Source organism: Crocodylus siamensis, chromosome 2 (genome assembly GCF_052110815.1).
Source record: "Crocodylus siamensis isolate JL-2025a chromosome 2, ASM5211081v1, whole genome shotgun sequence".
Classification (NCBI taxonomy): Eukaryota; Metazoa; Chordata; order Crocodylia; family Crocodylidae; genus Crocodylus; species Crocodylus siamensis.
The window spans coordinates 140,216,660-140,242,162 of NC_143396.1; the positions used below are offsets into that span (position 1 = coordinate 140,216,660).

General features: G+C 43.0%; 1 protein-coding gene across 2 annotated transcripts in view; it reads right to left on the bottom strand.

Annotated features, from left to right (window-relative positions):
* RASGEF1B (RasGEF domain family member 1B) overlaps positions 1 to 24,666 on the bottom strand; it is a 41,392-nt gene extending 16,726 nt beyond the window's left edge. Inside the window, exons 1-6 of one of the 2 annotated variants that reach the window (XM_090036921.1) lie at positions 24,522 to 24,666; positions 11,493 to 11,675; positions 9,281 to 9,403; positions 8,016 to 8,153; positions 866 to 1,078; positions 683 to 757 (exon numbers count right to left, since the gene is read on the bottom strand). In XM_090036921.1, the coding sequence (XP_089893047.1) occupies positions 683 to 757; positions 866 to 1,078; positions 8,016 to 8,153; positions 9,281 to 9,403; positions 11,493 to 11,669 (726 nt within the window). In that variant the 5' untranslated portion in view covers positions 11,670 to 11,675; positions 24,522 to 24,666. Of the gene's footprint in view, positions 1 to 682; positions 758 to 865; positions 1,079 to 8,015; positions 8,154 to 9,280; positions 9,404 to 11,492; positions 11,676 to 22,230; positions 22,872 to 24,521 lie in introns of those variants that run through there. The other variant, XM_090036922.1, reaches the window with a different exon arrangement.
* Positions 24,667 to 25,503: the final 837 nt, after the last annotated feature.

Below are 25,503 nucleotides of genomic sequence, written 5' to 3' on the forward strand. Positions count from 1 at the left end.
ATTTTGGGATCCTGTCTGGATGAAAGGCAAGTTATGCCTGAAACATTACACTGGGTTTGCCAAATATGAAGAGGGCAGGTAATTTTAGTATTAACTTCATGGCTTTGGCACAGTCAACCAACAGATCATGACTCATCTCCAAACCCAAAAGATAGGGATAACAGCTCCAGCACAGTTAGTTAAAAGCACCATTTGTCCTTGCCCTTCATTCTGTATAGGCCTGTAGCTCACAATCCTCATTGCAGGTATAACATAAGATATGCAAGCAAATTGCACTTCTCTTATCAGCTTGCAACAAATAGCTCAATTTACTAAAAGGGCAGGAAGAAAAAGAAATGGAGAAAATGAACGATTCAAAAGCCAACAGACTGAAATGAGCCTTTCATCTTGGCTGTGGAAAAGGAAGGTCATGTGTAATCACCTGCAAGGCCTCAGTCAAGGCTAGATCTTCAGGTAGATTTGAAGAAGTGGCGAAATCCCAATGAAGCCATTCAGTCAAAGAGATTTTGGGTCCCAGAGCGATTTTGGGTCCCGCTTGCCAAATGAACAAAAATTCTTACAATAAAACCAGGAGCTCTCAAGCAGTTCTGTGTTCACATCTATTTGTTGTTATAAAATGCTTTTATTAACAGATAAAGTTCAAGGATGTTAAACAGTGTCCTTTTCCCCCCCCTCCACTCACCTTGTCATTATCCAAAGGATCCTTTTGTACAAATGCCTGGACAAATTCTTCTGGTCCAATATAATTCAGGCGCTCCTAAAGACAATACAGAAGTTGTCAATTCCTTTGTTCTTCTGTGCTTCAAGAAGAGATGCACAAGGGTGGCTGGAAAATTAATAAACAACAGATCTAGCAACCACTTACCAGCTCTATGTTAGTCAGCTGCTGGGCTAATGTGTAAGGGTCACTGCAAACTGTGATTATGTCCCTCTGTATGGACTGAGGTTTGGTCTTCAGGACAGTGAGGCGATCTGTGGATGTCGCATTGATTTTTGCAAGTACCTCCTCATACTGGCTAAGACAGGCAAGCTTCCGGATCAGGTTCTGGATAAGCTGCTGGACATTCTTCCGATACATCTATCATGGCACAAGACAAGCAAAAGAAAGATATTCCAGGAACATGAAAAACTACTTCAGTGCCTGATGTGTAGCAAGACAGAATCATTACAACTGATATTAGTTATCAACAGCTTAGAAATCCTCAGAAAATTTATCGCTGCAGTCCTTGTATTAAGAGCCAAACCCTAACATAGAATACAGGCACAGGTGTTGAAAATGACATCACAAAGCATTTAATCTAGAATCATAGAAAGATGGGGTTGGAAGGGACTTCAGGAGTTCATTTAGTTCAAGCTCCTGCTTACATCAGGGCCATCCCCAAATAGAACACCCCAGCTAAGGCTCTGTCTACCTGGGTCTTAAAAACCTCCAAGGATGGGAATTCCCATCTCTAGATAGCCAGTTCCAGTGCTTTACTATCTACCTGTTGAGAGTTTTTCCTGATATCTACCCTAAACTTCCCTTGCTGTAATTTGAGACCTTGGCTCCTTGTTGTGTCATGTGTCACCACCAAGAACAGTTTAGCTCCATCCTCCTTTGAACCACTCTTCAGGTAGCTGAAGGCTGCTATTAAATCTCCCCGCAATCTTCTCTTCTCCTGACTAAATAAGCTCCATTCCCTCAGCCTCTCCTTACAGGTCATGTGCTCCAGTCCTCTAACCATTTTTGTTGCCCATTGCTAGACTGTCTCCAATTTGTCCACATCCCTTCTGCACTGGAGGGCCTCAAACTGAACACAGTACTCCAGATGTGGCCGCACCAGTGGTGAATAGAGGGGAAGAAGTACTTCACTCAATCTGCTGGCAACGCTTCTACTAATGCAGGATTTGATTGTCTCTGATCCAATGGTGACCTACTTAGTCTACGTGACAGAAAGGGGAAAACACTATAAAGTGAAGCACTGCCCATCTAGTAAGACACCAAAGGTGAAATACTGCATCTCCAACTGCTTAAAGCAGCCAAAAGAAAATTCTAACCATGTTTAATATGCAGCTATTCTGTCATAATGTGATTAATTCTCTTTTCCCTGGTGTAAATCGAGATCAATTCCATCGACTTTGATAGAAATATAATTTCTGGTAAACCAGAGAAAGGAGAAAACAGTCAGATCCTATTTCACCCCAAAGACCTTCTTTTCACCCCAAAGACCTGATCCAAAGACCTGGCCATTAAAGTCATTGGGAATTTCAATGGGAACAGACCTGGAACAGTCAGTCTGCAGGTCTCTTGCAATAGAGCCAAGCAATTGCTATTTTTCAAAGATTCAAGACACCATATCCAAGCTGCTAGTGGACAGAATGCCCAAGTGCTTGAAAAAACTACGTTTCCAAGTCAGTGCCACAGTATGAGCTTATTGGACTAGGAGATGAATGTTATCTGTGCCCGAATGACCCTGTCCCTCACTCCAAAGTAGCTGTTGATAAAGGAATTTAAAGTTCCCCCAATATGATAGTGGCGGTGCTGTTTTAGACATTCAGGGGAAAAAGGGGTTTCTCTTTACTAGTGGAAGTCAAAATCTAAGCATGTTTGGGTCAACACATTCTGGAAATCTGTGGAGTTAAGTTAGAATTGAATTTGACCTGTTACTTAGGAAGCAATTGGCATTGTAGGAATCAGACTGTACTTGGATACATTTTGATTTTATCTACAGAAATGGACTCTAAAAAGCTGTAATTTAGTGCTGGGTCTTTTAATAGAAAATGCAAGACCTTGTCTTTGTGAGCATCCTTATATTTCTAAAGGGAGAGTACGTGCTTGCATGCACCGAATTTTTTTTTTTTTTTTTTTGAGAGCGAGAAAGAGACACAATGGTTACCTACAAGCGCATTTTGTAATGCTTTGTTACACACCTGGGATTCAATATAGTTGCACTGAAAAAGTTTGACAAAGCTTCTGTCACACCAGGATGGGGTTCTGGTTGACAATGGCAATTATGACATAGGCAGAAGGCAGGGTAGATTTAAATGAAATCACGTAATAGCACATGCTTACACCCCAAAACTGGTAAAGCTTGGCTGAGTTACTGCTTTACTTAAACCCAGAACTGGAACAAAAAATTTGAGGGAAAAGGAGTTGGTACATTCCAAATTCCAATTTAAACTTGGAAATTGTTCCTTCAAATGAGATGGGAAATGAATACAGAAGTAGAGAATGCTTAAGGTCCCTTCCAGCCCTACTTCTCTATGATTTATATGATGCATATGGGAAAAAAGGGGGATTGCACAGACACCCTGAAAAGTAGTATGTGGAATTTCATGCCGCTCAAACATCCACATTTGGTCAAACAGCAGTTACAAAGTGAGAGTCACCTCTTCATTTGCTGCTTAGGCAACCTCGCTCAGGTATTAGGCAGGATGGGACATGCCTACCATATCACACATATATGCAATAGTCTAAACAATAATGACATTCCTTTGGGATTTAACCTCTTCCTAAGTGTGACTGCAATAAAAGCAGAAGTCAACCAACCTTTGGTTGACCGTGAAAAAGGTAATGAATTTTTGCAGGAGGCTGAGATCATCCATTGTGGAATAAATCTTGCATCATTGGTTTTCCAGCACATGATTATGTACATTTCAGATAAATTTGATATAGTCACATTGAAGAGGATATACTATGCAAATCAAGGCAGAAAGACAGCGGATGACTAGATAGTAAAAGCATCCTTAGACCCACACAAATGGAAGTTGATTGAACACTGATCCTATCCATCAGGAAACTCTTCTCACAACCAAATCTGCTACAGGCAGGAAGATCTGGGAGCAGGGTATGCAGCATTAACTATAAACGTGTGCACCAATGGGAACCCATACATATTAAAATTATTTCCACTCTGGTAGCCCAATATAGTTTTGGTATGTCTATCTTCAGGAAGAGATGAAGATCCAATTTAAAGCTTTCTTCTGAAGATCCTTAAATGCTGGAGCTAAGAATAGTTTCAGTTCTGCATCAAGACATCTCACAAGATCTCCAGCCCAGAAACTATCTGGTCTGAGGAACAGGGAGGAAACCTGTGGTTTTGCTTCCCTCTCGGATCTAGTTTCCCTCATTGTGTAAACTCTCCTAGGTAGATTGTGGCTAAGTGAGATGCAGGGTTCAACAGCAGCTTGTGCTGTTCATTGTTTGAAAATGTGGTTTCAACATCTTTTTTTTTTGCACATTTATGATGTACAGGAAACACTTATAAATTGACAGGCCCTGAAAAATTTATAATCTGAAAGCAATTATCTAAGAAACAGTAGCAGATTATGACTTTGTATTTTAGAATTCAACCTGTGGCACCTTGTGCCCCAGCATGCTGCTGGAATCACTGCTTGTTCCCCAAAGCAAGACAAACTGATCTATTGGTTTCCTTTTTAAAAAAAGGAAAAACAGTTTGTCCCCCTCAATAGTTGCTGAGGGACAGACATTGAGTAATCAGTTTTCCCCTCGGTGGTGTAAGACATCCTACAGATACACAGATTAGGGTTTTTGATTCAATAGTTCAAGGAAAGGCATATTATATTTACATTCTCTCAGACAAATAAGCCTTTGTCTGTCATGCTATTCATGTGAACTGAGAAGAGGTGCTTTCTTTGCAAGACGTGAGTGAGACACGGGCTTTGGAACTCCCATAAACTCAGCATATTTCAACATTTGACATACATACCACCTCTCGGGCAATGCACAATTTGTATTTCAATTTGTGATGTTGCCTCATCACTGACTTATCACTCTACTTGCAAGTTATATTCACAATTTGGGTTGCCGTGCACAATATCTATACATTATCCCTATCCCTAGGTTTGTTATTCTGTCATTTTTAACTTTCAAAAACCACCAGCACATTTGCATTGCTGGCTAGAATTCATGTCTTGAAACAATGTTGGCATTTATTTATATTTGAAAAGCCTCCAGCGAGTGGATGGCATGACAGTAATCGGATACAGAGCCTTTCACCTTTAGGTCACCTGTCTGTGTCTGTCCTAACCTGATAGTGACCGAAAGTCATTACTATCTGATGGATATTTGACGGCGTATGTTAAAAAATGCGTTTGCACCATCAATCTCGTTATGCAATACAGCAGCCCAAAAAAGGTCAATTCAATTTTGGGCTGCATATACAAAAGTGTCACATCATGACAAATAGTAACAGCCTTCTTTATATGTAGCACTGGTGTGACAAGCTGAACATGCTTATGCTCAGGATTCTACAAGCAAGAGACTGGTGGGAAATTGATTAGGAACAGCCTAGACAGGTAAGACTGACTGCTTAGCCAAGTAAAAATGGGAGTATAGCAGTCTAGAGACATTTGCCTAGTGTAAATTAAAAGGTGGTAGGAGGGGGACCCATACCCAGAAGCAGGAGAAGTGGAGCCTGCAGGTAGCCCCATTAGTTTAGTGAATGCGCTCCCAAAGGATAGCTTATCAGCTGCCACACTTATGACTAGGCTGGACCAAAAAAAAAAAAAATCCTAAAAAAAGTAAACAGGAAAAAAAAATCTTTTAGGGGCACATAATCTACCTAAGCCTATTGGATCTAATCAACCTCTGTATTCACCCCAATAAGTCTTCATGTAAGAAACATCCACCACTGCCATCAGCATTCACCACTACCTTCCCTGAATGGTCTCATCCCAGCAAGAAAGCAAGAACCCTGTGAGTTGGGGAGAACCACCTACCCACTTGCCCTCAAAAGGTAGTCCTCCCTTCAAGAGTTGTGCGGGTACCTTGCATAATTACCTTCTGAGCAAAGCTGTTTTCTGAACAAGAACACATGAGCTGAGAGAACTGCAGTCCCAAGCCTTTCTAATTTAGAACCCTTAAATTCACTGGTTTAAGAACAACCATAAGATATTTATTATGCTCAGACTAGGGTACATTAGGCTCTTGATACTAAGGTTTTATAACAGTGACACAGGGAAACAGGAGGTTAAAATTAGAGGCAAATTTAGTGGCAATAGGAAACTGATTATTTTCCATCTTATGACCAAAACCTTTCACGCCCCTGACTTATATACACCAATCCATGTGACACTACTCAGCTTCAGTGTAGTCAGAAAGAAGCAACATCAAAACAACGTGTATTTCACCCTTCTAAAAAAATCAGCCCACTCACCACCTTGACTTATGCCAAACTCTACTGCAACCCTCATCTCTTGTTAAAAGGAATCATAAGGTTGCTCAGAGACAGATGTCAGAGATTGAAGAGACCTGTTTGACTACCCAGTCTATCTTCTTACCAAGTGAGGATTACTCCCTATAGGACAATTTTTACTGTTTTGTCCAGTCAAGCAATAGAACTTCTTCACTTGAGACATAAGCGTTTGCCTTGGTAATTTATCCCATTAACATGTTGTACTGCCAGAAATTCTCCAATACATAACCTCCCCTGCTCTGCCTTCTTAAACTTGCAGTTTTTCTACGTGGGTCAACACCTTGAATCACCCTAATTCCTTCTCGTTCGTTCATGGCAGACATGACTACATTAATCATCAATTCACAATCCAACAACTCTAGTCCACTAATTCTTTTATTTGAACCAACTTCAATTCATCAGTCTTTTTAATTATAAAGCATCCAGGACCAACCCTGCACCCCCCCTCCAACATTTCAGGTGCAGCAACATCAGAGCAAGGAAGAAGTTATCCTCCAGCTCCATGACATACCACCTTAGTAAATTCAGCCTATTTTGTAGAAACATCACATTGCAATAGTACTCAATCCAATTTCTATACATGCTTCCCCTCATCTCCTTAGTTGCTTCCCCTCTATATTCAAAATCTATATTTTGGGTTTATTTTCCCCACCAGGATACATATTTTTTTCTTCTGCTTCCAAGTTCAATTTAACTCTTTTTTTCTAGGCCTTGCTCCTAGTATTTTAAGATCCTTCTGTGTCTTTGGCAGTATTTGCAACTCCTAATATATTATAATCTACAACTTCATCATCATGCTGTTTATACCCCCTTTTTATATAATTATGGAAAAGCTTACATAACACTGGGATTAACACCAGCCCCTGGGGAGTGCCAGTAAATACACCATTTAGTAATTAGCCTCCATTTTTAGTACTTCCAAATATCAAATTGGCATATTTGGTAATCTCTCCCATGCTGCCCACATGATCTAGATTCTGTGTTTATTGAAAAACTTCTTTAATTTTTTAAAATAAGAGTAGCTATAATGCCCAAAATTCTGGATGTATTTCTGTCTAAGTATTTACTTGGCAGAGAAGTGCATCTCTATCTGAGAACCAAATCACAGGGTTGGGTAGGACCTCAAGTGCCATCCAAACCAACTAACTGCAGAGATGCAAGTGCTCTTCTGAAGCTGGGACACAGACAAATTAAATGACTTCCCATGGTTTCCTGGGAAATAGTCACAGCGAGGGGCACAACTCTGATCAAAGTTCAAACCCAGTACCTTATGCACAAGACACGTCTTCCCTTTAGAAATTTTCCTCCTGAAAACAGCCATCCCTCAGCTATGGATTTTGTAAATCAAAGGCCCAATCCCAGAACATCTGCCTCATGATTTCAGTGTATCCATGTATATCAGTAAGGAGTACTGGGGTAAATCAAGAATATTCAGGGTCACATCCAACTTCATCCAAGAAGAGCTGCTAAAATAAAACCTGCAAGGAAGTGTATGTTCATACAAACATACAATGATTCCCTAAAGTGGCCAAAAATTAAATGGTCACCCAAGAACTTTTATGGGAACTGGGATACCAGAAAAAACCTCATGCTAAAAAAATGTATGGAAGAAGGCAAAGAGAACAAACAGTGTGTGTTCAGGTGCATGCATGTGAACTGCTGCACTGATCAGTGCTTATTTAGATATTTCAAGGGACCATCCACTTATCTGCTTAAAACCTCCAAAATGAGATGGCCTCCTTATGCTATATAATCATCAATATTTCACTCTGAAGACATACAACTAATGCCTGTTGGGCTTCAGTGCAGAATACAAACCTCATCACCACTTGCTATTCGTTGCGCTAACTCCTTCAGGTTCCTCATCATTCTTTCGTCCCGGAAGTCATAAGGAAATGTCTCTGTCCACTCAGTCAGCAGCTGTAGGATTTTGGGGGCAATTTTTCGTATCTGGTTCTAGTTAAAGGAATAGATGGGAAGGAGAGGGTTGTAAGACAAATATTTAAGACAGCTGAAGCAAACTCAGATTTCCCCTTAAGGGATTCTACAACTGTGGAACAAAAGTACATAAACTAAAGCCAAGTGAAAAAAAACTCTACATTGGATAAGAACCTGAGCCACAGGCCATTGAAATGAATGGAAAGACTTTAAATTGGCTAACTGGACTTGGGCAAAGGGCATACATTTACTTGGTTCAATGTTTGCCAGGTCACCAAAGTAAGAAAAACTCCACATGCTAGACAAGTGAGTGCCTCCAAAAAATATGGTTCATAATCAATATACAACAACATAAGTATTTTCAACAAAGTCTCTAATCTGGAAAGGCTAAAAACTTTAGAGCACATGTAAAGACTTAATGGTGTTATTCAAATTTTTGATACTGTGGTAGTACTTGGAAGAACTTATGAAGGAGGACCCCCACTGGACTCACTGATGGACAAACACAGAATGAAAAAAAATTGACTTCAAAGAGCTTACAATCTTAGTAACCTTTCATAAGGGTGTTTAACTGAAGTATCGTAGTGTTGAGGTGACATTGCTTGTATACTACACTTAATGCAAAAGCAAGAATTCTCGTACTGGACCAACTGTATGGTTGGTATAGACAAAGTCAAGGTATTGCATATCTCTGTACCCTTCTTCAGGCGATGTCACAAACTGCAGATTCCATCTTTGCAAGGCTGTGGACTACCACGTCTAGGTGTTTGGATACCTTAAAGATGGAGGTGTAAACAGGGCAGCTCTACACAGGGCAACAGTGGCTCCTGGCAACTGTGGTGGCAACTATTATTTTTACACCCACCCCAAGTTGGCACTTATGGCTGCTGCTCCAGTAACCCCCCTTCCCACCCTTTAGTTATTGCCTTATGACACCTGGCACCACAGTATAATGCATTATATTAAATAAATTATTGCATTTCCTTTCTCTGACCCTTCTCCTTAAAAGGGAATTAAAAGTGTTGCTTATAGCACACTGATGCCAGGTGTTCGGTGTATTCATTCCACTAGAGGACCCACTAATAAGAAAAAGTTGTACCTTGGAATTGGAACAAAAGACTTGAGTTTTTAGCCAGGGACTTTACCTTGTCATTCCCAGGTTCACTTAGTCTCTGATGCTCCACACACAAATGACAGACCTTGGCCATTAATTCGAAAGGGTGCATGAACAGTCGTGAACTGAGCAGGAAGGTAAAAATGTAAGTTCTCTGCAGACAAAAGAAAGGAAAAAAAAAGTCACTACAAATTTCATGCTTAATACCCAATACATTCCTTCCAAATCAAACTATCATGTCTTAGCATCCAAAGGGTGCCACTGTACATTTAGTTTGTGGCAAAAGTTAGATACTACAGAGGTAAGCACTTGTAATAAATTACAACTCCAGAGCTAGTGTTCTACAGTAATTATATAAACCTAGTTATGCAAGAAGGACCAAAAAAAAAAAAGGGCTGGGCCAAGGTGAGGCAGCTTTGGTTTGATCCTCCCTTTGTACATTCTGTTCTTTCAAGTTTGGTACCTGATGTGACTCAGAGCACAGTTCTGACTCATCTTCTGTTTTTCTTTGCGCTAAACCTTTACAAGAAGAGCCAACATTACATCAATGAGAACAAAGGGATGCAGCCTAAGGAGAGATAAGAAGAATCTAACCTGGATGTAACACCAGTGCAGGAAGTTGAAATGTGCTTACTGTTGTTTACTTCCCAGGCTTTTATTTATTTATTTGGCCGGGGGGGGGGGGGGGGGGAAGATGCCCTGAAGCAACTTTGTCAGCTTGCTAAACCACAAATCTTACTGTGTCAGCAATCTTGTGTGTTGTTTTTTTCTGTTTAAAACAACTGCACCACACATCAAGCGCAATGCATCATCACATTTTCTTCCTTGTTCTAACATGTAACATGTTTCTACATCACAGCTGGTATATTCCATTAAGGTTGAGTGTTTTCAGAAAAAAAGCAATTCATTGCCAGTTTACCAAAACAAAGGGAAGGGACTTTTTTGTACTGATTTGACAAGTTTGTTTTTGAACTTACCACAAAACAAAAACACCACACACACATGGCTGTCTGGGGGAGGGGGGGTGAAGCAGGGTGACCTCCCCGGGCCTTGCAGTTTGGGGGACTCCACAGAGCTAGGCAGAGCAGCCACGGTGACTCCATGCTGCTGCCGTTGGCTTTGCATCCAGCAGTTTGCTACCCCTACCACACCGCCAACACCACTACTGCAGATGGCAGCAGCAGCAGCAGCAGCAGCTTCTTCAGGTCCGAGGCACATGGGATTGAAGAGGAGGCAGGGTCCTCCATGGGTTAATTTGCCCCAGGCCCCGCACCCTGCTCAGGTCAGCTCTGCATACACATTCACACACCAGCGTTTTTAGGCAATGAAGTGTTCAAAACACTCCAGCAAGGACTCTGTTATGCTTGTGACAAAGTCAAAATATGTCATCTTATCTGAATAATTTAAGTAGTTGTGTAGTTAAGCTTTTCTTAAGAATTCATGGATGATCAATTGCTCAGTACAGTCCTGAGGTTCAGCAACTCCAATCAAAGTGTGTGCGTGTGTGGGGGGGGGGGGTAATACAAAATCACCCTCTGGAATGGTGAGCTGACTGAAGCTAAATATAAACAGAATTGTACCTTCAGCTGGACACTTTCAACAAATAGTGATCTAGCCTCAGCATCCCCCAGAGTATCTCCCCGACCTCTAAATCTCATTCTCCTTTAAACATCTCTGCTGCACTGGACAAAAGCTTCTGAATTGGTCAAGATGAAAAGGGACTTGTTTGATACCTCAGACAATTGTAGAGGACCAGAACTGACAGTGCCACTGGGGTTTTCAGTGAATGACTGTAAAGTCTATGAGAAAAAAGGATGCACCAGGGTGGAAAAAAATATACTAGAAGGCAAATTCTTCCATTTCACACACACAGTTCCTTGGGAAATGCTTTCCTCCCATGCTACCCCCCACATGGACAAGCCTTTGCAGTCATCTCGAATGACAGCCTTTGAGAGTCTTCAGCGAAGCAGATTAAATAGTTACCATTGGTAGGCACCAAGAGGTCAGTTACCAGGGAAGTACAGCAAGAAGACATATTCTGTGACCCAGTTTTGTTACAACATGCTGAACACAGGCTTACAAAAGCAAATCCATTTAGACCACAGTTGGCAATCATTTACTTGTTCCCCTTTAGAGGCAATTGCCGCTGGTACACATGATGTTTCAACTGCGCCTCCACACTCTTCCTTTATAAAAGGCACATCAGACCAGACAGCTTAACTTCCAAAAACATGTACACTTACATCAGGATAGTAATCTACATTGGGTACCAAGTGCTGAATCAAGGCTTCCAGAGACCCTGACAGAAGGTTGTTGTCATGGTAATACAGTCCTCCACAGTTGTCTTCTTTCGACTGGTACAGGTTTCTGTTGTAACCACTGCTGTCAAACATAGCTGCGAAGGGAGGCGTTTGAGGCATGCTTTCCTAAAGAAAGGCACACAAAGACAGCCGTAAATCACCATAAGGTATAACACAACCAGCATGCCTTTAAGGGGAGTGGATCACAGCATCACACTAAAAACACATGCACACAGTGACAAAGATTATACCATCAACTCAAATAAAGATTAATTTTACTAAACCTGTAGGAATTCCTAGTATAAAATGACAAATGGTAATAGGTGCTGCTTGCTATGCTTATGATTGTGAACTACTTCTACTCTGGGTTTTTGTCATTTCTTTGCAAGATTACAGGAACTGGGAACATTAAAAAAAATAGGATGAATTAAGGGAGCTTAGAGGTTCAGAAGAAAAGGGAAGATAGCTGGCGGAAGCTTTTATGAGTCACAGCTATCTACAAAAACCCTTTGTTGTGTAAACTTATAAAAACCCAGCAAGTAAAGGATTGGCTCTGCCTATAGCTCCTTGAGAGCCCTTTGCTCTCATGAAGGCATGTTAAAACTTGTCTAGCAAGACACCTGCACAGTTTGCTGGGGGTAAAACTTCAGACTTTAAGCATTTAGAGCAATATTCTACCATCTTCATTCACTCTTGTAAACAGGTCCTCACCACCAAAAATAAGAATGCACAATCGAAACTAATAGCAGAGATGGAGCAGTCCTGAACACCCTTGAAAAGTTATGGCAGTCCAAAATCCAGACTTGAGGAGTTTTTTGGCTTGAGTTCATCTATATGTTTAAAATGAGGCTACAAAGGAATTTTGTCATAGCATCACTGTGACTGAGGAAATAAAAGCTTTTTAGAAAAAAAGTCCTTGATCAGTCAATACAGCAGTTTAGTCAAAGTTAAGAGGATAGACAGGAAAAGCAAATGACCATCAACAGCTTTTTGTAGCGCACCATATTTAAAAGTCCTCTGATTTTTCTTACCTCTAACTCTCACCCCACTCACCAAAAAGCTGATATCTATCAGAGGGGTTGATGCGTCTATGGTTTTCTTCCTTGAACACAGTTATGCTCCCTCCAAAATCTTAACCACAGACTTCTCAAATTCACTTTCAGTAGCAGTTACCATGCAGTATGAGCTGACGAGCAAGTCACAGTCTGAGATTAGAGTGATCAGATGCAGAAAGGGATCACGCTGCTTCCCATACTTGCAGCAATTAAGAGGGAAGGGAGTCCAAATTGTGAAGCTAATTTGTGCAGGCTGCTGCACTCGTGTGTTGGCAGAGCATGTGTGCGTGTGCCTGAAAAAAGCTTTAATGCCTCTGAGCTATCATTGTAAGTGCAGATGCCATTGCTTTTCTCTCCATTGTGTCAAATCCTATTCGGAAAAAAACTCTTTAAAGACATGGTCTTCAGTGAACACCAGTCTGTGAAGGCACCTGATTTCAAGAACAAGTAGTAATGTGACAGCCTGGAGATAAGTAGCTTCTCTCCATCTGTGTGCTCTGCAACTCACAACAAAGTACTTTTCAGAGCAAGCTCAGAGACTAGAAGCTATTAAGTTATTAGCTGGATTCCTGGGGACATAATGCATTGCACACAGAGCCAAAGACTTGCTGCTTCTGGCAGCATGTCTGGACAATGGAGGCATTCAAACCAGCACAAGACTAAAGGATTCAGCAAGTAAACAATAAGAGAAAGCCAAACTCCCCTTGCTTAGATAGAGAGGGACAGTGAACAGAGGCTCCTGGCCTACATGACCTGCACTAATCCCACTTCGAGATGCCAAGAGATATTTGCATCAAAATGGAGAAGGGGGAGGAGGCTCCCTGTCTGAAAAGTCACATTAGTCACTCCATGCAGCTGTTCAGCCAGGGATTTGATTTTCTCCACCACACTGAATTGAGAAGGAAGAGGGGGAAGAATAAAATACATGTGCCACAGCAGAGAACAGCAAGGTGCAGGGCTCCAGCAAAGCAAGGTTTCATTATGATACAAGCCCAGCAGGTCCACGATACAGCCCATATCACAGCAGTGTTTGGAAACATAAAATGCTCTGAAAGAGAAAAAGACTCTTTTGTCTTTCAAGCTAGTTGCCAGGTCAGCGAAGTTTCAGAAATAAACAGAAGTTTGAGAAGAGGTGGCTGAAATTTGGTTGTCTGAGGCAACAGGGTGATGGTAAGCAGTTTCTGCATTTTTCACCATACGTAGACTTCTACCCGAATTTTGGCTCAATTCACAGACTTGCACAAAGTCAAGAGAAGCTGAGACAAGGGAATCAGTTTTACATTGCCCAAAACATCACTATTTAAAGCTTGTAACAAAACCCAAGAGCAGGAAAGTTTTGGTACATTTCAGCTCTTGTAGTGAAGGTTTCTTCAGCTCTAATTCACAAACCAAAAACAACTAATGAAAGGGCAAAGCAATTCTCATGACACTCAGAGCAAGGTGTTACACTGAATCTTGTGTGGCGAGAGAAGACAAACAGACCAATGCAAACTGGATAAAGCCCAGTTACATGAAGGATCTAAATCAGGGGTCAGCAACATTTTGGACAGAGTACCAGAGACACTCACAAGCTCAACTTGCTTGGACGAAAAACCTTGCAGAACTTCATTGACTTGACCGATACTGCTGATGTTCTCATTTCCAATTATATTTTGACTTTGCAGAGGCATTTCCAATCACTCATTTTATCTGAGCATGGTGGTAGAATAGCACTTTGATAAAAACCTCAAGTCTTGCACCACTAGTAATTAAAATCAACAAGTATCAAGATACTGAAGAGGAAAGACTGCAAGTACATTTTATCTGAAGGGAGATGAGATTTATTTTGAGCTGCTCATTTTTATTACAAGGAAAAATCACCACAAGTTTAGTCACACCACTTTTGTTTCTTCCACTGAGAGCCAAATTCATATCTGGGTTTGGATCTTCTAATGAGAACAAAGCTTGAGACGCAAAAGATTCTGGGAGTGAGTGAATCCACATTGACAGACTAAGAAGGAAAAAACCCAGGAAACAAAACAAAGAAAACCTTTTACAAATCACCAAAGTTACTAGTGAACAATATTTACACACATGTACTTCAGTTACTGTATATATACACCCTTCTCTCCCATCTCTTCTGGAACCCAAAGTCCAGTAATTGGAAAATACACACTGGGAAGGAGGAGTATGATGTCATTTGTCCAGGCCCTAAACTATTTGTCTAAGTTGTCCACCAAAGACTACTTAGTTCTATTTTAACAAGATAAAGCTGCACAGAGCAAGAGATGTTCTTATGCTGTACATTCTAACAGTGAAGATTTCAATGTAAACAAATAATATATTGTCCGGGTGACAAAGTGGATGATATCAAAGCATGAGGGGGATAAATTCAGCTCATCCAACAGCATAACTCACATAACCCTAGACATGCTTGATGAGCATGGGTCCTTTATTTCCTTGCCTCCATTGCTGTGTTTGGTATGGAAGCAGAACCAAACTGAGTGCTTTTTATCTCTAACTTTCTCAGGAACTGTACAAGCAGGACCAGCCTCTGCCTCAAGAACAATTGCCATGGAAATTAATGGATGTAACAGAGCAGAATTTGGTCCACAATGTCCAACCACAAAGATGACAAGTCTAATAGTCATGAAGATAATGCCCAAAGTTGGAAAACATGATCAGAAACAGTTTCCTATAGTACTGCAATTCTCATTTGGCAGACCCAAAGCAGTTAGATAAAGTTTACTGACCAGAGTGCTTATCCAAACCTCTACAGCAGCAACCAAATTCTTTCCCGTTGCTGAATGGCAACAGAGAACAGGCTTGTTTTCCTTTCTTGCACTTAAGAGTCTCATCTGCATATCACATCTACAAAAATAAAGTTAGAGACAAGGCAAGCCTATGTCTGTGTAGAGGTGGCCACTGCTGAATCCAGCACTAACCTGATTAGTGAAGGCAAATGGCTGGCACACTTGTTGATCTTTGCTCCTATTGCACCACTAGTTCCCATAATATGGATGAACCAGAGGAAGATGCAGTACAATACTGGGTGGGGGGCAGAATCACAAAAAAATCTCCTTCCATACAGGAAACAGGTTTTATACTGCCTTGAAGTGACTTCAAGATTCAGTCTATTATCCCTTCTCAGAGTTATACATCTCCTGGGATTTTAAATTGTTTTGACACCAGAACTGACCTGCTAAAACTGTAGCACTGGCAGAAGCAAGAGATTGTAAGGGTTGTAGAACACTAAGGGCATTTACAGAAGTGCTCCAGGAGGAGGTGGGGGTAGTACTTTAATTAGAGCATCTCTCATGCATCAGTGTTCCTGTGCTGAATAGTGGCAGCGGGGCACTTTAAAAGCTCATTCAATGAGCTTTAGTTAAAGCACCCCCACCACCATGTTTCAGTGCAAGGACACTGATACACAAGACACTGGAGTGTGGTTAATTACCACACTCCAGCAGACTGGATTAACTGAGTTTGCTTCAATACTCTGTAACTACAGAGCATCGGAGCAGCTTCACTGCTCATGTATATGTACCCTAACGGTTCCCCTTCATCTTTTCCAGCTAGGAAATTATGTGGATAACTTTAAAAAAAACTTTAGCTGTTCCATATGGAAAAATCTCAGCAAAGGCCTTAAAAGTTTTTGATACATTTGTGAGGTGGCAAGCTTTTTCTCAGAAGCTCCAATACCACCAAGAACAAAATGCTTTCATTGGCAACCAGAGAAATGAACTTTCACAACAAGTTCTTTTTACAGAGTAGTTGCTTTTTTGGAGCTGAAAGGATACCAAGTGAAAGCAAGATTGAAATTCTATAGACCATGCTACGTCTGGACAAAACTAGGGGTCATGTGTATTACTTGCAGATGTTAAAGAGTCTGTTGAACATTTCATGAAAGGAAATAAACCCTTACTATCCACGGCCAAAATTCTCCTCTCCCACTACTGTTCTAGTGTGTGTCCCCAGCTGCTGCTCTCTACTCTATATATGGCTGAACAATGCAGCTAGAGACAGAAATTACACATAAATGGGTATAAGTGATCAGAAAGCAGTTCAAATCTGTTATGTAACAAGTTTGGTGCACATAAACTGCTTTCAAAATAGCTGAAACTGGTTTAAGATAAACCTGGATGGATGTAGTATTAGAAGCTGTGTGTAGATGAAACAAGAGGTATGTCTGCATGACACTTTAAGGTGGGCTAAATGCTTTTGCACCACTTTTAACGGTATCAAGTGTTTGCATGCTTACGCGGTTTATTGTGTTTTAATTCCAGCCGCTCTAGGAAATTCGGCAGCAATTCTCAACCAGGGTGCTAGAGTACCATGAGATCCTTACACCACAGGGTGCCATGCAATATTAGCACTCCTAGGCATGCAAACACCTACACAAGCCACAAGATAAACCCAGGGATTTCAAATAGGAATCCATAATGTCAGTAGAAGAATTGCTCTATTTTTCCATAGTCAAGAAACAAGTGAAAACTTACAGAGAGCATTTCTGAGTGATGCTTTGGTCTAAAGAGATTGAGAACCACTGAAGTATACAAAGAAAAGTGTTTTTCCCTTAAAGTTTTAATTTAATGTGCAGTACAAAATTGTCAGAAATTTGATGCTGAGGGTATCCCTTTAAAAGTCACTTGCATAGTTACTTCTTATGTACAATGCTTCTAGGACATACCAAATACCATTTCTTATCGAAATGTATTTTCCAAAGGGCATAGATTTGTCAAGGGTGACATGTGTTCATAACAGAAAAGTCACACTACAATCAGATGAGACATGGGCACATCTTCAGCTGTACTGAAAACACAGTAAGACTATATATAACCTTAATCCTGTGGTAGCCCCAGTAAGGAAGATTCCAGGCTGGTTAATTGAACTGACTGCTCATTTCTGTATGAAGTGTGGGTCTGGGAATGTTGTATGATTTTTGTAGCTCATAAAGAAATACTAACAGGTGGTAACAGATGAGGAAAAGGAGGGGGGGGGGGTGCTACACAGCAGATCCAAACTTCAGTTTGGAAGAAAAATCATGTTTCTTCTTGAACTCAAAGGGGGCTTTTTTCAGCATTCCTGGCATAAAGAGATTAGATGTGTATTTGTGTACAGGTCAATCATTAACATTCCAGAACTGTGGTACAGTAAGAAATCAGCCCCTTTATTAGTCAGGGCATTCTCCAAGCGGAGTTCTTAGATGCCTTTTTTGAAGCAAATCCATATATTGCTGAACTGCATGTGTGTGCGGGCGAGTCAGCCATAAGTCACTGACCCATGAGATTTAAGAATGACCTAAATTACTCAGAATCAGTCAGCTGAAGTAGGAGGAAAAAAGAACGACAGTTTCTGTCACTGCTGGACTATTGTAATTCTACGCAACAGACCCAAGGTCAAGTGTCACAGGGTGTGTTTACACGAGACACTTAGAGCACAGAAGACTACTTCCACCGCACATTAGTGCAGCAGGCAAAACCTGTGGTAATGCACAGTAGATTTAGTCTAATGCACAGCAGCATCACAAAAAACTGATTACAGTGCATTGTTAGTACCGGTCATTACAGGTACTAAACTTAATGTGCTGTAATTACAGTGCATTCCTGAACATGTAGACACACCCATAAAGTACTCTTTTTCTCCCCTTCCACCTAATAATCTTCTCTAGAATCAGCTGGCAGAGGGGCATGGGAGGAGGGGTTGAAGGAGGACTGAACTAAGCAGGCACCACTCTGAAGGAGTACAGTAGTATTATAAAAGGACAGGAAGGCTACCTCAAGCTGAAGCCATAAAAATACCAAGATAATTTTAGTGTTTTCAGCCAAGCCACCAGGACAGTACCTATGAAGCAGTTGGATCCCCTGCTTTAAGTAAGAACAGTTCACACATTCCCTATGCCTTGCTAAGGGGCCAAACCCAGTGACCTTGTACTATGGAATAAGAAAATGCACTCAAATTCTGCTTTCGCTTTCCCCTCCTCAAATCCAGGATATATCAACTTCATTAACATGCACTTTTCATGTCAATAAAATCAGAGAAATAGGTTCAGAAAGAGCTCTGCCTTTCAAGTCATCCCTTTTTACATGGGTGAATCTGACCTGGTTGCAGAAGCTAGGACTTATTAAAGAGGTATCCAACAAAAGCACCCAACAATAAATGGAGAAAGAATAGTTTGAAGGACAAGACCTAGCAGAGAGTAGCTGAGTTCTAGTTCTGCCTTTGCCACAGACACCTTATGAGACCTTAGCGAAGTCACTTAACTTCCCTGTGCTGTCTTTCCCCAACAACCCACATCATAAAATGGGAAATAACATTTCAGCATCTCACAGAGGTATCATGATTAAGTTACAAGATGCTCAAGACATATAGCACCATAGTAGTGACCGGGTAAGGCCCTAACCTTCACCTGACTGAGAACCTTCCAGGACCTCTCAAGAGAGATGCTGACTGAATGAGATGGACGCTGCTTTGTGAATTAAGATGCTGGCACATACTTTGCCCAATTCCTGTGACAGCTACAATGTATTCCAGGAGGGCATCTTTTCTCCTTTGCCATTTTAACTGAAAGGCAGGCTACGATTTTGGGGTTTAACACCAAAAAATGCAAGGTTCTCCACCTTGGGAGGAAAAACCTGCAGCATCCTTATAAGCTCAGCAGTGGTACGCTGGCTAGCACTATGGATAAAAGAGACTTGGGGGTTATGACTGACCACAAGATGAACACGAGCCTTCAATATGATGCGGCAGCCCATAAAGCAAGCAAAACATTGGCTTGCATCCATAGATTCTTCTCAAGCAAATCCCAGAACATCATCCTCCTGCTGTACTCCGCCTTGGTGAGGCCACAGCTGAAGTACTGCATCCAATTCTGGGCTCCACAATTTAAAAAGGATATGGAGAAGCTTGAGAGAGTCCAGAGGAGAGCCACATGCATGATGAGAGGGCAGGAAAACAGGTCTTATGATGACAGGCTGAGAGCCATGGGACTCTTCAGCCTCGAAAAGCGCAGGCTCAGGGGCGATCTGGTGGCCACCTATAAGTTTATCGGGGTGACCACCAGGATCTGGGGGAACGTCTGTTCACCAGAGCGCCCCAAGGAACGATGAGGTTGAACGGTTATAAACTCCTGCAAGACCGTTTCAGGTTGGACATAAGGAAGAAATTCTTTACTGTCCGAGCCCCCAAGGTCTGGAACAGCCTGCCATCGGAGGTGGTTCAAGCACCTACTCTGAATGCCTTCAAGAGAAAATTGGATGTTTATCTTGCGAGGATCCTGTGACCCCAGCTGACTTCCTGCCCCTGGGACAGGAAGCTGGACTCAATCTTCCGAGGTCCCTTCCAGCCCTTATGTCTATGAAATCTATGATTCGCAACTGCAACCTATAATAGGATGTAATGACAGCATTTATGCAAAAGACTGTCTGTAAAGTCTTAGCTAGGACTGGTTCAGAGCAAAGCTTCTCATTTAGGATTATAGGGAAGTAAGGCTGGAAGGGACCTCACCAGGTCATCTAATCCAGCCCCCTAGCGCACGGCAGGATCATCTCTTGCTAAACCATCAAGCCAAATGTCTGTTTAACCTGCTCTTGAAAACTTCCAAGGATGGACTGTTGCCTTGTTTTATGGGAAGTAAAGCAGCATGATTAACACATATCACTCCCCTCATCCCCTGCCCCCATTAGGCAGGCTTTAAAATTTTCATGATCAATACAGTGCAATGTCAATATAAATCACAACAACTATAAGAGGTTTATACTAGCATGACTTATTCTTGAAAGGAAAAAAAAGGAACAAGTTACAGCGGTGGAAGGCACCTTTCTACCAGTATAAGGGTGTCCCCTCTCCTACAACACCCTAATTCATATAATTATCTCAGACAAAAATCATCATCTTACCCACAAGCAGAGCTAGATCAGTAAAAGCAAAACAAAATAAACTCCAAACTGTATTTAGGCAAAAGGTCTGCAAGAATTGTTTCATTTCACCTGCAGAAAAGGCAGCACAAGACCTCTTCCAATATGTTAGTTTATACCAGCGCTGAAGTTCATCCAGGACATTTTAGTTTCTGGTTAGACTAATCAGGGTGGGCAAAATGCAGCCCACGGGCCGGCTGCAGCACGCCAGCCCCTAAAAAATTTAGAAAATGAATATTTATCTGCCCCTGGCTGCCTGTCATGTGGCCCTTGATGGCTTGCCGAAACTCAGTAAGCGGCCCTCTGCCCGAAATAATTGCCCACCCCTGGGCTAAATCATGGGTGGTAGCGAGATGTACTTTTTTATGCAGTTGGTTCAAAACAGATAGATTATGGTAACTCAATAGAAAACAGCACTGAACACAATGGAAACACAGTATGAAATTGTTTGATTGAAAACACCACAAAACACTTTTCTCTCCTAACCAAGGCAAGACCTTAAACTGCACAGAACAGGGCTTGCTGATAGGCTTCATCTGTTGGCTTCTGTCAACTTCTGTTCCCATTGCAGCAGTTCCCATGCTCAACAGAAGGTGGATCCCAGCACTTAGTAATTCAGCAGGATCAAAGTCTCCTTGCCTTTTTAAACAATCGCACCTATTAAGTTAATACATGCCAAGTACAGCATTTAATCAACACATACCAACTTGGATTGTGAAATAAGCATCAAACACAGGCTACGAAGATCTCTGTGCAGAACATTTAAAAATAAGGGTCAATTGATGACAGTTTGTGGGAGATAAACATAGTTCTTCAGTGATGGAAGGAACCTGGCCTCTGGCCCCAAGCCTTCTCTCATAAAAAAACCCTTCACACTTTATACATCTCAGTCAGCTCCATTTCCCCTGGCTGTTTTAAATCACATCTTGGATGTGCCTCAGTGTGCAGATGGAAACAGGGTGCTATCAGCCTCTCAGTGGGGTGAAGACTACCCAAGATCAGAAGAGCTGATCAGCTCCAAACCTATCTGAGTTCAATAAGGGTTGTCAGATGCTCTTTGTAAAATCTTATAGCAAGGATACCAGACATCTGGTGTTATGTGGTGGTTGTCCCATAACTTCCCAGGAAGCCTATGCTGTATACAGGAAGGTCCATAAATGGTACTCAACATGCCTATAATTTTAATTAGCAAATGGGAAGAACCAAGGAAGCAATACAGCCATTTAGCTATTTTAACATTATTCCTCACAGCAGCAACAATAAAGGAGATCTTAGTGACAGTTTGTGACAAGAGCTTGATTCTTTCCCTCCTGCCTACTATTTACATAATATCATCACTGCATTTAATATTCAGGAGCGACCATTTGCTTGCAAGCTTGTTTCCAATGCCGGTTGATTAGCCAATTCAGACTGCACTTACACCAAACAAGATGTATTTGCAGGTGTCTAGAAGACGCAATGGCCTGTTTGTCAGTACAGTGTCATGCACACATATAGAGCCCTAAATTTACCTCATCAAGAATTCATCCAAATGCAAACAACTATTCCCAAACTCAAAGCTCTGCAGATTTTCTCCATAATGCAGAACTGTAAATGGAACAGCTCAACATTAATAAAAATAACTGAGGGGGAGGGAACCGGTGTGGGCAGAGGCATCCCTGAAGTTCATAGATGTGTACTCAAACACAGCAGAGAGACTTGTGCAGAAAATAGGGAAACAGAAATGCTGACCTTGTTATCCTGAGAAGATCCAAGACATCCAAGCGTGTCCTTTAAAATAAAGTTCCTCTGTAGTACTACTGGCAGAGTCTTACTGCTACACTTGCTTCCAAGTGGGAGGGAAGAACCACTGTTCCCGTGACTACGCTGACAGAACGAACAGGAAAACAGTAGTAAAGGATAACCAGCCCACAGTCAAGACGCGCAAGGGCAAACCCAGTTCCTATAGGCTGTCACATTCCTAAAGCATTTGAGAAAATGCCGAGAATATTTTCTCGTGCTTTCAGACTCCCTAGGAGTCAGACTGAGTCAGTACTGACTGGAATGTTGTTATGGCTGTTCCTTGTGTACCGAATCTAAGCTTAAATATATAACAGAGGACTTTTAAGCCTTCCTGGTTGTAAAAGAAAAAAAATCTTTGGAGACTTAACTACAGCAGAAGTGTCAGAAACAAAAGCGTGTTATCAATTGGCGTCCTCTGCAGGGAGAAAGCAGACCCCTGACACCCACATTAAGAAGTGCAGAGCCAGTCCAAGTCAATGGGAATTGCAGGTGCTCAACACCTCTGGGGAAAAGACAAGTGAAAATAAAAATTTCATTGCTGATCAGTAGGAGCAGAAACCCCTCTGACTGCAGAAGCACTTTTAAAAATCAAGCTACACTGAGCTTTTAGCATCTGGTTTGGTTATTGCTCATCACAGTTGTAACATGACACTAAACACCTCCAATATACAGAGATGAACACAAAGGGTCCCACCAACACTGTTCTTTCAACCATGCTTGAACACTGGGCATTATCCAAGCTGTAGCAACATGGCAATGTGACAGGCACCAGCTTCATTCCTAACCAAAATACAAGACTGAGCCATACATTCATCCACGGCAGGGTATGGCTCCCATCTTACCTTTCCTCTCCCTTCCCTCATCCAAACAACAAATCAGACAGAAAATACATCACAGCCAGGACTGAAATGACTTACATGTAGCTGTTCATCAATAACATCTTTGTCAACTTCATAATGGCATCTCACTATAGAGATCATAAAACAAGTACAGTCTCTTTACAGCCTCAGTGAAACAAAGCCACAAACAAGTTAAACTGGGGCACAAGTGAACCAGGACAGCCCAACATGCTGTACTTGGTTTCCATAGGAGTGCTTCCAAAAAACAGGTAATGTGAAGAGGCTGTTAGTGTCAAACACAACAACTGAAAGGTAGCCAGTGCCAAGTGTACCAATAACCGGTATTCTGACCTCTCCTTTCCCCTGCCACCAAGGGTTAAAGGCTCCAAAACCAATACTTCTTTTACACAATGACCGAAACACACTCCTGAACACCACCTCAGCCACGCACCACTGCATCAGCAGCGTGGCTCCGGGACAGAAGTAGGTGCTTCCTTCCGATCCATCAACTTAGGCTACACTTCAGTTGTTGCAATCAATCAACTTACATGCTAGGGGTTTTCCGGCAGCCCCCCTGGCTATCTGGTTAGTAGCACACTTGGCGCTGTGCATGCCCTAGCCATTGCCAAGTACACTTGGTACCAATTTTTCCCATGATTCCAGACTCTCCCTAGAGATCTCATCTGGGAGGGGGCTCTCTTGGGGGGGGGGGGGGGGGGGGTCCAAGGCAAGAGGTTTCTGCTTACTGAGAAACTGCGGATTTCTTTCCAGCCCTGCTTTCAAAAACCAGCTCCATCTCTTTGCCAGAAATGAAACCACTGCTCGCCAGCACTGGCAGCTCCCAGCTAGCAGCAGCTCACACCTGCAGCCAGGGTTTGAATCACACTTTGACTCTTGGGGGGTGGGTGGGGGGGCTGCAAAAAAAAAGGGCTGCCCATCATGATGCCCTATTAAAATTAGAGCCCCCTCCCCCCAGGTTATGATTTCCAAATCTTACGGAGGGGCTTTCGTCTCTTATGGCAGGGTTCAGCACCTGTCCGAAACGTCCCCCATAATTTGCACCCTGCCTTCAGCTACGAGGGCTCCACTTTTCTTCCCCCAGCCCCCCCCCCCGACAGCAAAGGAAGCAAAACAGACCAAATGCAGAAGCTGAAAGCATCCGAGCATCCAAAGCACCTGAAATGCCCCCTCCCCGCAATGCCGCGGGTGGTGGAGGGGAGCCGGCCCTGCCCCTCCCAGCACCCCCTGCCCGCGCGGCCCGCAGCCCACCGGGCCGGCGACCCGACCACAGCACGCCGGCTTTGCACCGGGGCGGCACCAGCACACGGTCTGCAGGGGCGCGGAGGCGCTGCGGGCCGGCGGCCACGGACGAGGGCAGGAGAGAAGCCCCCGCAGCGGTACCTGCAGCACTGGGCTCCGGGGCAGCCAGGCGCTGGGGCTCTGCTCAGGCCCCGGGAGCTGCCGTGCCGCGGCTGTGGGGCGCGCACGCTGGGCTTTCCCGCGGAGCAGCCGGCGCCTGCCCGGCTCCAGCACAAGTCCCCGCTGCCGGCTCCGCTCCGGCACATAAGCGCCCCCGCCCCCACCCCGCCCCGCCCCTTGGGCAGTAGCGTGCCTCAGCCGGGGCCTGGGCGCCCCGTGTAGGCATATGGACACTCAGGTGCCCACCTCTGAGCTGGCCCCGGGTGCCAGGCTTAAGCCAAAGCACCTGGAAAAGTGATCCCGGGATAAATCGAGAGGAGCAGTACAGACACAGGAGAAGCCGCCCGGTGCATAGTCTTAGCCAGATGTGCAGGCAGGGGGCGAATTCATGGACCTTGGGGGCCTGAGCCCCCCCATAAGAAATGAGAGCCCTCCCCTCGTAAGATTTGAAGATCATAACGTGGGGGGGGGAGGGCTCCGACCAGACTGCTCCTTCACTGAGGTGGACTTCTTAATACTCTGGCTTGTTTTTTTTTTGCAGACCCCCAAGAGTCAAAGTGTAATGTGAACCCTGTGTGCAGGTAAAGGTGCCACCGGACCTGATATGTGATCCATGCAGTCGGGCTTCCTGCCACGCGACATGCACATGGCAGGAGGCACAATTGGGGGATTCAGCATTGGACCCCATCATCCTTCCTTGCCAGTGCAAGGGGGGACCAGGATGGTAGGATGATCCTGTTGCTGGGAACCCCCTCAGCTGATAGGGATCCTGTCACTGGGAGTCCCCTCAGATGAGGGGGAACCCGGCTACAGGGGCACACCTGGCCACACATTCAATTGATGGCATGATAAGAACCAGCCACAAAGGTATTCTACCTTTTTGGTGGAATAACATCTTACTCTTCATTTCATCACATCATTGACTGATTGAGCATGTGGCTGGGTCACAACTTAAGATGTCATC